At 47.2% G+C, this 18795-nt stretch overlaps 1 protein-coding gene across 17 annotated transcripts in view; it reads left to right on the top strand.

Moving 5' to 3' along the window:
• Positions 1 to 18795, top strand: part of THRB (thyroid hormone receptor beta) — a 337445-nt gene that overhangs the window by 308095 nt on the left and 10555 nt on the right. For all 17 annotated transcript variants that reach the window (XM_084794673.1, XM_084794677.1, XM_084794688.1 and 14 more), the window contains 3 exons: positions 5422 to 5569; positions 9036 to 9241; positions 18068 to 18214. In XM_084794673.1, the coding sequence (XP_084650799.1) occupies positions 5422 to 5569; positions 9036 to 9241; positions 18068 to 18214 (501 nt within the window). The remainder of the gene's footprint in view (positions 1 to 5421; positions 5570 to 9035; positions 9242 to 18067; positions 18215 to 18795) is intronic.

The following is an 18795-nucleotide window of genomic DNA, read 5'->3' as shown; positions in this document are numbered from 1 at the left end:
GCCATTCTTCCGCTACCAGTGTCCTTGAGTTCCCAGGACCCATACCAAGCCGCTCACAACTGCCTGACTCCAACTCCAGGGCATCCAAAGTCCTTTCCTGACCTCTGAGGGCACCTGCCCATGTGGGTTAAACACACACACGCGCGCACGCGCACGCATGCACACACATACTTTAAAATAAATCTTTTTTTAAAAAACTAAGGAGCATCACATGGCATCACCTGGGCGCCTCTGTGCCTGTGTATCAGATCAGATCCTGTTTGTAGGTTACCGCCGTCACAGACCCAGAAAGGAGCCCTGGAGGCACAAGAGGTTTTTAAGATTTCCTAATATAACAAAGAATCAACTTGGGGAAAGAGGGAAAGAGTCTTTCAAATGTAACATCATTTTCAAGAGTGTCAAGAGATGAAAAGGCCATACCTCAGGGTTTATTCAAACCTACGGTGTATGCGGGCAGAATCTCTGTTACCCTAGCAATAAAAAAGTTGGGGTTTTTAACTCTGCTGTGATGTATAACTTGTTGCACACTTTATATTTTATAGAAAGAAGGTTGATGTTGCCCTACAACAAACTGCTTTCAAAGAGAGACCTAAGATGACCTAAGACCATGTTCCCTCTAAATGCTGACTGGAGTGATGCTCTAGTTTAATGCTTTTGCTGTGAAAAAACTAACAAAAAGAAATTTATGGGAGGAAGGGATTTACTTGGCTTATGTGTATCTTTGTATGTCTGCCTATGTGTGTATATGTGTGTCTCAGTGTGTTTGTGTGTGTGTCTGTATATGTATCTATGTCTGTGTTTGTGTGTCTATATCTGTGTCTGGTGGTGGTGGTGGTGGTTATTTTTGTTGTTGAGATAGGGTTTATCTATGTAGCCCTGGCTGTCCTGGAACTCACTCTGTACCTCAAACTCAGAGATCCACTCAGAGTGCTGGGAATAGAGTTGTGTGCCACCACATCTGGCTACATAGAGGTCCTCATATCCTGTGGGACCATTAAGAAATGAGTCTGGCTCTTCTGTGAGTGCAAAAGCATGTCTGGTGTAGGTTATAATTGCAAGTTCTCTGCTCATATACACATCAGTGAAGCATCCTTATTTATTCCCTGTGAGCCTCTTTTGACAGTGAATTGGTTTTGGTGCTGGGGATTGAACTCAGAGCTTCATAAGTGCTCAGCATATACTGTACTCCTGGGCTATACCCCCTAACCTCTAAAATGATTTTTCAAGTAAATGTCTTATCTTTATCTCCAGTAGTTAATTTTCATGACTTTCCAAAATTGAGAGACCTGCCATCCGTACATTTACCTAGAGTTGTGTTCCCTCTTCATGTGTCAAAAGGGGCCCTGCCATAGTAGATTAGAATACTGCAGTAGCATAGAAGGCATTTGGTCCAAAGTCATCTGAGCCAGGCTCAGAAAAGGTGATACTAGGATCAGCACAGCAAGCCCCTGCCGCTGTTCCTTAAAAAGCAAAGAATAAGTTCTCTCACTCCGTTAAAGACCTTTGTGGCGATACATGATCTACCCTCTCTTGAGTACAATCCTGCTTGCCCTGGCCTTGGTGTAGTCTTCCTAGGCACCCAGTATAAGAGAGCAAAGGGTCTCCCCGCATTCCTCCCTGGAAGCTGCCCATAGCCTCCCTGGCTAGCTTCCTCCAGAAGGTAACATTGTCCTGTCCCTTCCCCGGTGTGTGCTATCTATCTTGTCAGAAATGGCTGGCTTCCTTTTGTCCCCTCAGCCTCCTAGGACAGAGAGTCACAGTTGAGGGAGAGAAAGCCATGTGGAAATTTGCATTTCATTCTAGAGTCATGCTGTGACATGCCTTCTGAGCAGATTCACCCATCCTGCACCTGGGAAACATGGCTGCTGTCTCCAAGGGTTGCTTGTGTGTGGCTCCTAGGCCTATAACAACATATCCATGTCACTCAGAGGCATGCACACATGTTTAACACAAAACCCTGATGCAATGAGTTTTCCTGTTAGAATGTGATTTTGAAGAAAGATCATATGCCTTAAAATCATATAGCTTTGTCTAAATGAGGGCTATGCTAAAGGGCATGTGTGCACAACCATGAACGCATGTTTTGTCCAAGCCAAAAAAGAAGTGAAATAACAAAAGTGGACAAAACCTAGGGCAGCTGATATTTCTCTAAAAGAATGAGAGGCCTCCTTTGAGTTTAAGAACTCTTTTAAAACGTGTTTGTTGGATTTGATGAAAGTTTTAGTTAGGGATGAGTGAGAAGAAAAATTTTATAATATCTGCTTATATAAATAATACAGCAAAACCATCTCATTTTATGTCAGGTGATCAGTTAGGAAATAACATTTGGAGTGTGTGTGCATATTGTGGACTACATTTGAAATCTGGAATCCCAGCATCTGAGGGGCTAGGTCAGGAAGGCTGTAAGTTAAAGGACATCTGGGGCTATATGGAAGGTTCTAAGCAAGCCCTAATCACATAGCAATACATAGAAATGCTCTGTTTCAGGAGACAAAATAACATGGGGCAGCACTCCTGCGCTGTAAGCCAAGTGACCACGTAATCTGGGGCAGCAGATTGAACCCATCCAAGGCATAGTTTTGTAATCCCTACAGTGGTGACATTAATAGTACCTTCCTTGTAAGGTTGTGGGGCAAAGCGATGCAGACTGCATCAGTAGCACTGTCCGTGCCCCTCACAGGAAGAGCTCACTGCCATCACTAGTTCCCGTCATTCTGAGTACAGTGGCCAGGACCTAGGAATCACATCCAGACAGACCCAATGTGGTGGATAATTCCTAAATCCTGGCACCTGAGAGACAGAGACAAAGGAGTGATGAGATCAAACCCAGCTTAGAGTGTGTAGAGCGTCCCATTACAGGTCAGCCTCAGCTACATAGCAAAACCCTGCATCAAGATTAATAAGTAAATGAATCTTGAGTAAGTCAGCCAAGTGTAGGATCAAGTAGAGTTCTTCAGAAAAGAGGAAGCCTGGTGATGCCGAAGGAAAAGGCTTTAGACATAAAAGCCCCAAGCTTGAGTTTTCTGTTCAAGTCCTGCTGTTTGAGAGGCCAAGGGAGTTAGTCATGGCAATCTTTTTTCTCCCTCCTCCTCCTCCTCCCTGTTTGATTTTTGTTTTAATAGGCTCTTCTCTAACTCAATACATCCTGACCACAGTTTCCCCTCCCTCTGCTCCTCCTAGCTTCCCTCTCACTCAGATCCCCTTTCCCCAGTTTCCTCTTCAGAAAAGAGCAGGCCTCCAAGACACAGCTGCCAAATGGAACAAAACAGGACACAATAAGACAAAGCAAAAGACCTCATATTGAGGCTGGACAAGACAGCTTACTAGGAGGAAAAACATCTCAAGAGCAGGCAAAGAGCCATCGATACACCCACTCCCCCAGCGAGGAGTCCCACACAAACACCAGCACGACAGCCACAACAGAGACAAAGAGAAGCTGGGGCAGGCCCCGTGCTTGCTGCGCCAGCCTCTGGGAGCCCCTGGGAGCCCTGCTTAGTCAATTAGGTGGCCATATTCTTCTGGTGTCCCTCATCTCCTCTGACTCCTACAATATTCCCTCCCCCTTTCCCACAGGGTTCCCTGATTTCCTAGGGGAAAGACTCAATGGAGACCTCCAATGTACTCTCTCTCTCTATCTATCTATCTATCTATCTCCCCATAATGTTTGGCTGAGTCTCTGTATCCATTCCCATTTGCTGATGACACTGGAAAAGGCACCAACCTATAAGTACAGCAGAGTATCATTAGGAATCATTCCTCTTTTTTTTTTTTCCCAGTCATGTTCATTTCTACCCTAGGACTCTGAGCTATCCATTCTCTGGTTCCTGCCATCCAGGCAGTGTAGGGCATGGAATGGGCCTCAGGTTAAACCAAACATTGGTTGGCCACTCCCACAAGTTCTGTGCCCCCATTGTCCCAGCACATCCTGAAGGCAGGACAGATTGTAGGTGGAAGGGTTTGTGGCTGGGTTGCTGTCCAGGTTTCTCTTCCCGTAGCCTACAGAGTTCTTCTCACACCAAAGAGACAGTGAGCTGTGTGGATGCTGCCCTCAGCAATGGGACCCCCACTGTCAGTTTTCAGAGTAACCCTTTGACCCAGTATTAGCCTGGGTTGTTTAGTTATCTCCTGGGGACCCCCTCAGCCAACAGCTCAACCAAATATAACTCAATCCTGCCACTGGATGCCTTGCCTGGCTACAAAAGATGACCAGTTCAAACTCCGTGTCCTCTATGACTAGGAATCCTCACTAGGGTCACCCTTAGATTCCAAGAAGTTTCTACAGCACTGGGTTTCCACATTGCCCCCCAAATGCTCCCCAATTCAAGCTCTCTCTTCTTGCATTCTTTCCCTCCACACCCCCAGTTCCCCACCCCACCCCTCCCACCTCCAGTCCACCAGCAAAATCTGTTCTATTTGCCCTCACAGGTGTGTACACACACACACACACACACACACACACACACACACACACACACACACACACACACACACACACACACACACACACACGCTACCTAGAGCCCTCCTCTTTACCTAACCCTCTGCAGCTGTGGGCTGTAACATTATTATCCTTTCCTTAACAGCTAACATCCACTTATAAGTAAGTTCATACAATATTTGTTTTTCTGGGTCAGGGTTACCTCACTCGGGATGATTTTTTTCTCCTAGTTTCTTCCATTTGCCTATAAATTCCATATTTTTTAACCACTGAGTAATACTCCATTGTGTAAATGTACCACGGTTTCTTTATCCATTCTTTAGTTGAAGGACATCTGGGTTGTTTCCAGTTTCTGGCTATTACAAATAAAGCCGCAATAAACATAATCGAGCAAGCATTGTCCTGTGTCAAGATGGAACACCCTTTGAGTATAGGTCATGGCCATCTTAAGAGTCAAACAAGAATTAAATGAAATCTCTAAGTGAAATAAAAACATATGTTTAGTCACCAAACAATTTAAAATGTTCTTGCTGTGTATATATATTTATTGTACACAGTAATAGGTCTCTTGAAGAAATATTCCTTCAGTTGTATCTTATCCCTTAAGTAAGAAAACTGCCAATCAAGTATCTTGCTCTTTTATTTCAGGATAAAGTGATAAAACTCTTCATTTACTTAGCAGCATAGTTATGATAACATCTGGATAAAGGTTATAGCATTCAATGTATAGAAAAGTAAAAGCAAATACCATATTGCCCTTGAGTAGATCCTATAGTGGTGTAGACACTGTAGCTCTGTGAAACCTCCCTGAGCTCCGTGGATTCACTTGAATCCTCCATCCTCTCTCTGAGGGTATATATTCGGAGACCACAGCCCAGGCTAAGGGCCACAACACTTGCTCGTGTTCTTTGGTAGACACAAAACTCCAGAGTCATTTAGTTTCAGAAAATATGAACCTGTTGTCTCGGGTCTTTCTCATTTAGGGTTTCTTTAGAAGAACCATTCAGAAAAGTCTCCATCCATCTTATTCCTGTAAATATGAAGGAAAATGCGTCATAGACAAAGTCACTCGCAACCAGTGCCAGGAATGCCGCTTTAAGAAATGCATCTATGTTGGCATGGCAACAGACTGTAAGTAGATGTTCTTCATTTGCTTGATGTTGCGAAGTGTTGACTGGGGGAAGGGTTTGGTTCAAGATCAACAAAGAAAGAAGGAACCTTTGCTGAGGGAGTCTGGCTCTCCCACACACCCTGCCTCCCTGCACCCAGCCTTGCCGTAGGGAAAGTGGAACCCATTGGTTCTCTTCTTCCTGACTTATAAATTCCCAACTTTCAAACATCCCAGAGGATGTGAGGAAGGGTAGCTGGGTCACCCCTGTGTGTGCTTGGAGGGGAGAGGAGCCTGTGAGCAAGCCTGTCTCATGTTGCAACACGAATGAGAGGACTCTTCCATGTGGCATGGCCACCTCTCACACACAGCCGCCCCCCCCCCCCCGCCCCGTGCTGAGAGACTATTGAGCAGTCCTTGGGTTTTCAGAAACAGAAATAAATTAATTTGGTGGACATTTTTGGATATGGGGTCCTGGCAGAAAACAAGTTCAAGAATTTTTGAAGAATTCAAAATTGAATGTTCCCATATGAATCATCCCACTGTTGATAGCATGGTGTATTTCTAGGGGGAAAAAATTAACTGAAACTACACTACCCAGTTTCCTAAGGGCTGTAGCATATGGCAGTGGGATTAGCCCTGGGGGTCTGTCCTTTCAACCCTGGGCCAGGGATTCACACCAGTCCCCTTGATTAATCATAAAGCAAAGAACCGTGCCTTTTAGAATGTGCAGCTTCTCTCTGCCAGGAATCAGTAACAATGATTTCCACAGCAACCATGTTTCAGCAATGAGAATATTCCTGATACAAGAAGAAGCAATCCTAGTTTATATTGCTGCCATAAATAATGCTCTCCCTGAGAGAATTTTTTTTTAATCTATGATTTCCTCATAGAAGAAAATGTTGTAGAGAATTTTAAGAGATCTGCTAGGGTGTCAAGCTGGAAATACTATTGATTTGGACCCTTTTCTGACCAGTATGTGAATATGACTATCTCAAAACCAGATACCTACATGTCACTACCCAAACCACTGTTACTTAAATAGCTATTTCATTAAGTTGAAGATGTGAGTCATTATGAGTTTTAAAAAGCTTAAAGTCCATCTAAACGATGAGGATAAAGATTTTGAGGTTGCCAGCCATGGTGGCGAGCATACCTTAAATCCCAGCCCTTGCAAGGCAGTGGATCTCTGTGAGTTTGAGGTGATCCTGGCCTACAAGGCAAGTCTAGAACAGCCAAGGCTACACAGAGAAACCCTGTGTTGAAAAACAAAAAAATTAAATTAAATAAATAAAAATAAAAAACAATTTTGAGGTCTTTTATTTGCTTGTGAGACAGTTCAAAAGCTCCAGGTTTCTCAATAGAAAACATCTGCTCAGGGGCAGGCAGATAGCAGGTAGAGCCACCTGCCACTTGCCTGGCAGCCTAAAGTCAGTCCTGGCAGCCCAGTGATGGAAGGAGGAAACATACTCTGACAGTGCTGTGGGTGTGCACATCTCTTACATACACACACACACACACACACACACACACACACACACACACATGCACACACATACAAACACACACATATACACATACACACACAAAAGAAATTCAACAAATAAGTAAATAACAAGAAGAAAAAAGAACGGAAAGGGAAACCTCTGCTCAAGCACAGGCCTCCCACTGACTAGTTTGGTAAGCTTCAAGACTCCTGCCTGAGAAATCCCCACCTTCCTTACAGCCTGGGGCTAGGATTCAGTCTGTAAAGCACATCAAATGGATAGGGTGGCATGCTGGGAGCCTTTAGCAATTGGGTTTCGCCATTGTGAGCCTTCAGGAAGTGAACCAAAGTTACCACACAAGACCTTCCCTATTTTCCCACATTTGAAGACCTCATGTGGTATTAGTGGTTCCGTCCTGACAAGAAAATATGGGATTGTTTGTGAGTTACATGGGCAGCTCACTTCTCTTCTTGCTATGTCTGCCCTGCCCTTTGCAGCAGCAAAGACAGTGGGTGGTAGGAACTGACGGCTGGAGGCCTGGGTCTTCCTCCGGCTCTACCATGAACTTGATGTGACTTTAGGCAAATCCTGACCTCTGATCCTTCGATGGACTAGCTACTGTCTGAGGTCATCTAAAACCTGAGCCGTGGGCATGGGCAGGTGGCTCAGGGGAGGAGTGCTTGCTGTGTGAGCAAGAAGGCCTGAGTTCAAACCCCAGAAAGCTGGTCATTGTCATGTGTGCTGTAACCCCAGTGTTGGCGCTGGAGACCGGTACATTCCGGGAACTCACTGGCCAGGAGCTTAGCCTAAACTGCAACTTCAGGTTCAGTGAGGGACCCTGTCTCCAAAGGGAATGAGGATTGAGGAAAATGCCTGACATACTTCTCTGACCTCCGCATGTGTTCACAAAGGTTCACTTCCCCACTGCGCTCTCACACGCACACACGCGCACACACGCTCACACACGCACACAGACACACAGACACACTCACACACACACACACACACACACACATTTTTTAGGTAAAATAACAAGATGGAATGATGGTGTGTGGCAGGTAAAGGCACTCACCATGCAAGCTTGTTGGTATTTAGAACCTACATGTCCAAGGGAGAATACGAACTCCACAGTTATCCTGTGACCTTCACAAACATGCCACGATATATGTGCACACACACAACACACACACACAGAGAGAGAGAGATAGTAATAATAATAATTTTTAAGTACAATAAAGCCTGAGTCTCTCAGTCTCACTACAAGGCTAGTGAAATGGTCTCATTTGGAAGCTAACCACAGAAAGATAGGTTTCATGTTCCTTTGGGCACAAATGGTAAAACATGACTGCGATTACCGAACACTTGCAGTTTGTTGCCATAGTGAATACCTTGTCCATGGTTATTAATGATCCCACATCATAAGGGGGACATGAGAGCTCAGAGAGCCTAACAAACTTGCTTAGAAATCACACAGCTCACAAGGGGCAGTGTCAGGGTTCAAACCCACGTCCTTCTAGATGCCAACCCAGGGTTCTTTATCCACCATGGAGGATAGACCAGGTACAAAGACTTGCAAAGGCATACCTGTGAGGCTTATGAGAGTCACAGCCACATCACATCTGCCCTATAGGAGACAGGAAGGATGCCTTCCCTCTCGTCCCTACCCAAGGAGACCCCCTTACCTGGAGCCCAAGGAGTGAATGCAGCCACTGCCCAGTAGATTTCCCAGCTAGTGCAGTATTTTAGTCTCTCTGCTTTGGTCTGATCTCAGCCACTGCCTCCTGGAGAGGTGGGTTCCTGGTGCCCAGGTTCCCTTCAAGGCTCAATTTTGGAAACTCGGTCTGGGCACTGAGCTTGGCTCATACTGGACTCACACTGGACAGTAGGTAGTGAGAGGCTGGGGAAGGGAGAACGTGCCCAGTGTGACCCAAGGCTCAGAACCTATACAGTCTGCTGCAAGCTCTGGGTTACTGTGAGTCCCTCTCACCATTCTGTCTCTCAGTGGTGCTGGATGACAGCAAGAGGCTGGCCAAGCGGAAGCTGATAGAGGAGAACCGGGAAAAGAGGCGGCGGGAGGAGCTGCAGAAATCAATTGGGCACAAGCCGGAGCCCACGGATGAGGAATGGGAGCTCATCAAGACGGTCACCGAGGCCCACGTGGCCACCAACGCCCAGGGCAGCCACTGGAAGCAGAAGCGGAAATTTCTGGTAAGGTTTCTGCAGCCATGCAGTACGGATGAGGGGGCGTGGTGCAGAGCCCACTGGAACCCAGAGCAGCTTCCCAGGGCTGGAGCCTGCTCCTCAGGAATGTCTGCTTCCTGCTGCCTTACCCACCCACCCCCTCTTTGTCCTCAGACTACCAGTGTACATGCTCAGCCTTCTAGGCTTGTCCACATGCATGCCCCTCCAGCAGAATCTCTAGGAGGAAGGATCTGAACCTCAGATTTGAGTTTGTATCTGCCAGTGTCAAAACGTTCATCTCGGAGTGAAGGCTTGAATCCAGGAGCCAGGCAGCGAGAGCATAGCAGAGGGGAGGCAGTAGAGACAAGACAGGCCTTTTCAGATCTGTGAGTTCTTGCTGGATTGTAGAGGGACAGCCCTTCCCATCCGTTTCTCTTCTAGACTCCCTAGTACTCCTAAGTTGGTGCAGTTGCTATTCTCGTTTTACAGACAGGCAGACCAAGCCCAAGGTCACACGTAACTGCCCCGGATGGTATGGCAGTAAGTGGCTAAAGCCAGGCCCCAAAGCTGATGGGTCCTGTGCTTCCAAGTCTCCTCACCCACCTCCTTAGACAGCTCACCTGCTCTAGCCAGGGTCTAGCCACCTCAGAGACGGGCTCTGCTCTCTGTGTGTGACATAAAGGCTTTTGTGAGCATTTTGCTGGCTGCAAAGTTTGTGAATCTGTCTGATATCAGAGTTGCTCTCTCTAAACAAGGAGATACGGTGGTGGAATTGTCTGTGCACCACAACAGCAACACTATGACGCAGTGGCTTTAGGCTGGCAGTCACAGCTACTCAGAAGGCCGAGGCAGGAAGATGGCAAGTTCAAGGCCTGCTTGAGCGACAAGTCCAGCCTAGAAAACTTAGCAAGATCTGTCTCAAAAGTAAAAGCCCAGAAAGAGCTGGGCTACATACAGCACAGTGGTAGAACAGTCGCCCAACCTGTGTCAGGTCCCGGGCCTATCCCCAGCACCACAAATAAATTAAAAAAAAAAAATTATAAAAGGAAGTTTTGGAAAGAAAAGGCCATGCATAAATTTGCCTATCCTGGATCAAATCCTCTCACGGTCACCATAAACAAACTGTCGCATGTCACCAGTACTTTGTTGATGGCCTCGAGAAAAGTCACCAAACACTGAAGTGATGCTTACGAAATACCAGGCTCGAGTCTCAATGCTGGTTCTCTGACTCTTCACTCCCTGTAGATAGAGTCAGAGAACACCTCCATTTACAGGAGAGAGACGTGTGGGGAGCCTGTGAGGGGTGCCACAGCTAGATTGTGCTAGAACATGAGGAAGCAGGTGTATCCAGAGCCAGGTCTGTGTGGGCTCCTCCTGCCCCTCCATGTCACCTTACTACCCCTCCAAACTAAAAGAGGTCCCGGGAGGCCAGCGTTCTTCTGCTTCACCTTTGGCCCACTCTGGTGTGTCTGTCTGGAATTAAATTGCACTAATTCTGGATCAACACACCAGTTCCAACTCAGTACAGAATCCACCATGCCCATGGGGCTAGGTGTGCCCTCTCCTCAGATGTGTGGGCCACTGCCAGGCCTGCCACTGCATTCTGGTTTCAGGTAGTCCACAAGAAGTGGGATTCAAGCTGAATTCTGAGTCAGGTGGAGGAGTCAGGGTCCATTCTGGATTGTGGAGAACTTTATGCTTTTATTTATTTATTTATTTTTACCCCTAGGAGGGGATGAATTCCAGTAAGCAGGTTTCTGTCATCACTAAAGAGCTTCTTTCTAGAGTTTAAGGATTTATTCTTTTAACTTATGTGCACACATATATGTCTGTCTGTGTGTGTGTGTGTGTGTGTGTGTGTGTGTGTGTGTGTGTGTGTGTGTGACTGTGAGGATGAATTCGTGTGTACATGTATGTCTGTGTGGGAATATGCGTATGTGTATCTATGCGGGGATATGCGTATGTGGGTGCATGTGTGTCTGTGTTGTGATATGTAAGTGTGTATGCATGTGTATCTGTGGGGATATATGTGTATGTGTATGCTTGTATGCTGTGTGGGAATATGTTTATGTGTACATGTATGTGTTTGTATCTGTGGGGATATGCTGGTAAATGTGTGTCTCTGTGGGGATGTGGGGGAGGAGCAATATGTGTGTGTGTGTGTCTGTGTCTGTGTGGGGATATGTGTATGCATGTGTGTCTATGTGGGGATACATATATGTATGTATGCCTATATAGGGATATATGTGTAGGTGTATTTCTGTGTAGGGATATGTGTGTTTGTATATCTGTTTGGTGTTGAAAGATTATTAATATTTAATATTGAATTAATATTTTAGAAAAATCAGAGGTTATTCCTTAACCAGCTTTATACCCAAATAATGACACAGAGAGACCAGGATCTATTTAATGAGCCTATAGCACAGTACTGTGTAATAATTACTCCATCCTAAGCCCCCATGCTGGTATAGTTTCCTACCATTCTGATTTCCCACTTTTTACTTGCTGTTTACTCATATCCTGGTCCACCCCATTCCTCCTAATGCTTCCCAGTCTCCTCCTCGTGCCTCCCTCCTATTATTCCTCCTCTTCCTACCCCCCCCCCACTCACCAGGATGTCCCACCCTAGTCTCTGTTAGTATTCAGCATTAGCTGGTTTGTTTTATTGCCAATACAGAGAGCAAATGATGACACGTTTACACCAACTTGTAATACTTAGATACAATACTTAGATATTTAGAATAAACATCACAATGCAATGTCCAGATTGAAACCAGACAGTAGGGGAGAGAGGTCAGCCCACTACAATAAAGAAAGAAAAAACTAAAAGGGCCCTTAGCTGTGCCACTAACCCCCAGAACACCAGGAGAGAATTTAAAAATTATTGTTTTAAGCTGCTGTGTTTTAGCGCAAGTTGTCACACAACAGTGGCTAATAAGAACATAACTCAATACATTTTAAAGTTGAACATACGGTTCCACTGTTACGTCCTCAGAGACAGTACAGTTAAGCCCTGGACCACAGCCAGCCTGCATATGTGCAAAGGATTACTCTGGTAATTTGTACTCAGAATGAAAACCACATTCTTTTGAGTGGTGAATTTTTCCCCCATGAAAATGTCGAGAAATCTCACTTAAAAACAGCATAGCTAACAGTTCTGTCCTAGCTAGCCTTAACTATCAGGTTAACACAGTCTCCTGAGAGGAAAAGTCTCGACTGAGGGATTACCTAGATCGGACTGAGCTGTGGGCACATCTGTAAAGAATTGTCTTGATTGTTGATTGGTGTAGGGAGGGGCTGGAGTCGTGTCTAAGGCCCCAGGGCTCTGGACGTGCCAGGGTCCTTCTACACTGTTCTGTAGTGGTGTGAGCAGACACTTGCTGAACAGAGAGAAGAACCCTTCCACCTGGCCAAATCCCTCTCTGCTACTGCCAGGGCACTTCTAGGCCAAGCTAGATGTCCTTGGCTTTCAGCCAGCCATTTGAAACAATGCCAACTGGCCGCATCTCCTATTTGCCTCGAACAATACCAAGGAAACTTCAACACGGGGAAGCCAGCTGGCAGAGGTCTGTGTAACTCCAGCCTCCTTGGTGCTGAGTGGAGACTGATGCCACACCTGCACACACACCTGAAGTCCTTTTATGTACCTTTCTGTCCCTACTGCCCAGAGGAGCCAGGCTGCTCTGAGTTCCTAAGCCTACACCCAGTACATCGTCCTGTGCTCCCCACTTCTGTCTGTTTCACTGTGAGCCCACCTTAGCCTACTGGAACCACTCTTGTCACCTCACCCTCCCCTGACCCAACAGCCACATACCTCATCCAGCCTCTGCCTGTTTGTAGCCCTTCAGTGAGCATTGTTGGTATTTAGAAGACGTTTCTCCTGTGATCCATGGGGCCCAGCATGATGCTTCTCTGCCAGGCTCCACCCACCGGGGTGTCTTTTCTGTCCTCAGAACTTTGCACTGGGGTATTAGTCACTCTTCTTGTGGGTTTGACGAACCCTTGACAAGAAGTAGCTTCAAGGAGGAAAGGGTGTATTTCAGCTTACACTTCCAGGTAACAGTCCTTCACTGAGGGAAGTCAGGGCAGAAACTCACACAGGGCAGAAACCTGGAGGCAGGAGCTGATGCAGAGGCCATGGAGGAGTGCTGCTTACTGGCTTGTTCGGCATGGCTTGCTCAGCTTGCTTTCTTAGAGAACCCAGGACCACCAGCCCAGTGATGGCACCACCCACAATGGGGTGGCCTCTCCCCGATCAATCACTAGTTAGGGACAGGCTGGGTTCTCCCCCAATCAATCGCTAGTTAAGAAAATTACCTTACGGGCAGATCTTATGGAGGCATTTTCTCTATTGAGGGTCCCTCCTTTCCCAGTTTGTGTCAAGTTGATGTAAAAAGTGGCACACACAGTGGCCAAGAAGCCATGGCAGGAGGAGCAGGAGGAGCAGGAGGGGCAGGGGGTAGCTGGTCACCTTGCATCAGCACTCAGGAAGTTGAGAAGAGACAGGAAGTGGGGGCTTGGCTATGAGACCTGGTGGGTGATCTGCCAGGGACCTGCTTCCTCCAGCTAGACTCCACCCCCTAAAGGTTACATGGCTTTCTCAAACAGCGCCCCAGCCAGGGTTTGAGCACCTGAGCCCATGGTGAACATCTCACATTCAAAGCCACAACTACTGGCTTCTCCCTCTACCTTAAGTGTTCCTCCTTCAACTCCGTGGACAGCTGCCCTGACCACTTTGCTTCTCATCAGGCCTCTGGTGCCACCTGCCTGGTGCACTGCCATCTCCAGACTTATCGCAAACTGGAGTTGTTCAGTGAATTTATTTTTCTTGCCTATCACCTATCTCCCCTCACTACAGTGCAGCTTACCTTGTGAGACATTGTTCACTCCTGTAATCTCAGCGTCTAGAGTGAAATCTGGCCCATAGTATTTACTTGTTATGTGCTGACAAGTAAGTGCATGTAAACATACTGTCTGCCCGGCTTCCTCCAAAGGCCTGGTTGGTACCCAGCAGGCAAAACCACAAAGGCTTAGTTCTTTCTTCTTCTACTTCTTCTTCTTCTTCTTCTTCTTCTTCTTCTTCTTCTTCTTCTTCTTCTTCTAAGTCTGTATCTTTGAGGAGTGACTATATAACTATGAAAAATAAGAGTAACAGATATTCAGTACCATAACCATGACACCCAGTGGCTGCCATGAATGTGCAAAGGAGGTCACCATCATTTCAAGTGAGGCCATCTAGCAAGATGTCTAGGAGCAGACAGGATTTGAGTTGGGGTTTGCAGTGAACAGAGATGAGAGAGTGAAGTAAGAGCTTCAAAGGAAAGATCCAGAGAGAAGGGGACAATAGAAAAGATAAAAGCAGCTGTGAGATGAAGCGGTGAGGCCAGAGGTGCTGACCAGATGTGCTGACCCAGGTGGTCCATTTGGGGCACGGAGGACAGATGTCAGCGTTAGTGTTGGAATGCCCTATGATCCAGCTAAGGCAGCTCGCAGGTCCAGAGGCAAAGCAGCCCCTCACCACAGGTAGACACAAGCCAGGGGCATCACTGATGCTGGCGCTTGGAGTACAGGGGCACAGTTACACACCGGGCATAGGATCAAATCCATGTCTCTGGTACCCATTCCACTAGTAACAGTAAGCCATCTAACAGATTCCAGAAGAATCCGGTGATGTGGAGTCCTCGCGGGTGAAAGATCTACAGGGAAGTCAGATCGGCGTCTGCATTACTCAGCCTCGGTTCTCTACACCAGGTGGTGGCTCACCTCCTCCACAGATTCTCTCTCTTTTCCCTAGTGCCTGAGGTCCATTGCAGAAATACACCTTAATGCTACAACAGAATGCCTTTTGTACTCTGGCATTTATTTCCCAACAGAAAAGCTTCTGAAGTTACATCTGAGGAGTAGTTTTACTGTTGCCATATTATCTTGCATAAGTTTCCTCATCTTTCAAATCACTGGTGACAGGAAGGGGTTCCACTGATTTTCCACCCACATGTGGTATGGAAAGGAGAGGACCGCAGCCTTGTGGAGGACACTGAGCTGACTGTTTCGGTGTAGTCAGACTAGACCAGCCCAGTGGATGTTTGGATATGTGGGGACTGGAGAGATGCACAGTTGGTAAAAAGCACTCGTTGTGCAAGCATGAGCACCTGAGCTTGGGCCCCGAGCAAACTCATAAAAGCCCATGTGTAGAGGTGTAGCCCTGAAGTCCCAGCTTTAGGAAGACAGAGGTAGACAGGGCCCTGAAACTCCCTGGCCAACCAGTCTGACTGAATCAGCAAGCTCCCCATTTGAGAGAGACCTTGTCTCAAAACATACTCTGGGAATTGAGAGGTGGCTCAGCAGCTAAAAACAGTGGCAACTCTTCCGGGGCTCTAGGCTCGGTTCCCAGCACCCATGTGATGACTCGAAGCCATCTCTAACTCCAGTCCCAGGGGATAAATGCCTTTACTCTGGCCTCCACGGGCACCAGGCACACACATGGTACACATATATACTTGGAGGGAAAACACCTATAAACATAAAGCAAAACTAAATAAAATTTCAAAAATAAATTAAAATTCATCATTGAAATAAGCATCACCATCTAGAAAGCAACTGAAGAAGTCACCTGACATCAGTGTCTGGCTTCTACATGTACACATATGCACATGACAAATACTGACACATATGTACACATACACACACCCACAAAATATATTATTTCTGAGATGTTTCTACAAACATATACATAGATATATGTAATATCAGTAATTTGAACTCAGAACTCCCTGCCTTGTTAACGTGTGGCTGTGCTCATTTCAGCAGCCGAGCGTCCTAACAACTTGTGAAGAAGACAGGGTGTTGAGGGGGGGGAGAGCAGCCTCCTGCTCAGGGTAAGAAGAAATTATACAAGCCAGCAAGAAGATGCTCGGGATGCAGGGGACAGTGGCCCCCAAAATAGGCTTGACGTGCACTTCCCCTTAGATCAGGCAGTGACAGATACTGGGACAGGAATTGTACTCAAAAGTCACTCTGTCCCATCTGTGCCCAGAAGGACCATGCCACCGATGACCCCAGATTACACTATTTGTTATGAAAACATGGCAGAACCATCCATTCACTACCACCAAAACAATAAAGTGAAATGTAAAAATATAAATAAATAAACCAGATGGGCCTATGGATAATTCCAAAGAGGTCAGCATTGCCCACATTTGCTGTGAGCACACACATTCCCAGGATTCTCCCCAGGCTTACAGGGCCTGCTTGTCCCTGTGGCTCCTGATATACTGGCCACTTGAGGGTCAGACTTACCTGCTGCCCTGTGAGATGTGACCACCAGCAGGCTGCGAGGAGGAAGATGAGTGCTGCAGTGCACCGAGCTGAATTTGCTCACTGACCACCTGGCATCCTCACAAGGGCCGCAGGCTACCAGCAGCAGCACATCCCACAGCCTCTGTAGAAAGACAGAGCCTCTAGTTCCTCCTGGCTTGGGATCAGACACAAGGGGTGAGGCCTAGAAATCTGCAATACAGCAAAGTTTGGGGCCATGGAATCTTGCCATGGGCAGCGACATCGTCCTTGTGGCTACTTGACAAATGGCAAGGGGGTAATTCTTTTCCACTCACTGCCTCCCACTCCTCGCCCCCGCCCCCAAGCACTGAATGTCTTGGAGAAACCAGGTCCTGTTCACATCTCTTCACTGTATCGTTAGACAAATATGGCTGCCATCCCACAGCCGTTGGTCTCTGATGTCTTTGGTGACATTCATAGCTCCTGGAGGATGCTTGAAGAGACCGTCTGTTTCCAGGTACCATAAAGCGGACAGGTGTTAAAGATCTGTTTCCCTTGTCTGATTTTGAACTTGTCCAAAGGCCTGGACTTCTGTGAGCCACATAGGAGAGAGAAGTGGAGGCTAGCATCAGTGTGCTGTTAAGAAACTTGAAGACAAGCAATGGCAGTAGAGAGGCTTGTCCTTACATGAAGTACAGGGACAGCACAAGATACCCTAGGGCAGGTGACAGAATGCACACTTGGGGGGGGGGGGCAGCTTGTGGATGCGGGGAAGTCTACCATATACAAGTCACCTGGGGCCAGGCTGAAACAGTGATTCTGAACAGTCAAGCCCAGAGAGGTCCTGAGAACATCCCCCGAGTGACGGCCACTCTGTGACTGTCCACTCTGAGCTGCCCTACTGCGCATTGTCTCTGAGCAAGTAAACAGCAAAGAGGAACTTCGGGCACATTAAAATAAGCAGATGCCCCACCCCACCCTAAGGTTTGCCTGGCTTGACAACTCAGTTGCCTACAGTGGACTGAGAGGTCGTCCCCTCTCGGTGCTCAGCTAAGACCACCTCAAACTGGAGTCCCCAGGGCCGAAGAGGAGGGAACTTCAGCTCTAGGCATCAGAGGCAAGAATGTCAACAAACTCTAGGTAGTCTGTTAGGGCTCGCCAGCTGTGTGCCTCCATTACTGTCTACACTGTGCTTCTTCCTGGCACACCCTAGAACACACCGTACTCTGCATGTGCCCACCAGTGACCTAGGATTTCCACCACAGCCCTGAGTATGACCATATTCCTAGCCCACTTTCTTCCTCCTCTACCTCTTACTACCCCCTTCCTCTCCTCACCCCCCTTCTCCCCTTCTCCCCCCCCCCCTTTCTCTCAACAGTCCTGTGAGAATCATCCCTGGGGCCTATAAAAGCCATGGCCAAGGCATACACGTTTGCTGAAGGACATCAATGATGTGAGAGTTATCCACTTGGTCAGCACACAGGGGCAAGAGGAAGTAACGCCCCCTGCTGTATGAGGGCTGTGCTAAACCAAAGTTTCTTCAGCTTTACTGAAACTGTTCTCGCTTCTTCTCCTCAGCCGGAAGACATTGGACAAGCACCCATTGTGAACGCCCCAGAAGGTGGCAAGGTTGACCTGGAAGCCTTCAGCCATTTTACAAAGATCATCACACCAGCAATCACCAGAGTGGTGGATTTTGCCAAAAAGTTGCCCATGTTTTGTGAGGTAAGGACACGGCTCTTCCATCCGGGTCATTTTTCCTTATGGCTCATTGGATTTTCCAAGAGTGCAGGGTGTTGTTTAACAGTAACCAGCGGAGCTTCAGAATAGGAAAGCAGAGCCCATGAAAAATGAGAATGCCTGGCTGGGCTACAGCTCAGCGGTAGGGTACTCGCCATGTATGCGTGACCTGGGATCTATCCCCAGTACTGTTAAAAGAGCAGCTGCTTCTCCAGTGTGCTTTCTCTCTCTCTCGTAAGCCAATTTTGGGTTTGAGAATCTGATCAAGTTGGTTGCTGCGGTTTGAACTTATGTCTATACCCTTTCTACAGAATATCCCAGAGAGATGGCTGTTTGACTGCTTCTTAGAGCAGAAAAATTGAAGCCACGCAGCCCTCCCAGAGCAAGACACTCGCTGTCTCTAAGAGATTCCTTCTTTCCTATGAGCCCAACCCCCTTGCCCTCTCTAGGACCTGGAAAGCTCACCCACCAGAGCCCATGCTTCCCCTCAGAGACATTTCCTCCCTTACCTCAGCTTACATCCTGCCTCACTTTGACAGCTCCTTCCTGCAGCAGGTGACAACAGG

The sequence above is a fragment of the Acomys minous genome, assembly GCF_964271855.1.
Source record: "Acomys minous genome assembly, chromosome: 9".
Classification (NCBI taxonomy): Eukaryota; Metazoa; Chordata; class Mammalia; order Rodentia; family Muridae; genus Acomys; species Acomys minous.
Note: the sequence above shows the minus strand (reverse complement) of the source record. Positions and strands in the feature narration are given on the sequence as shown.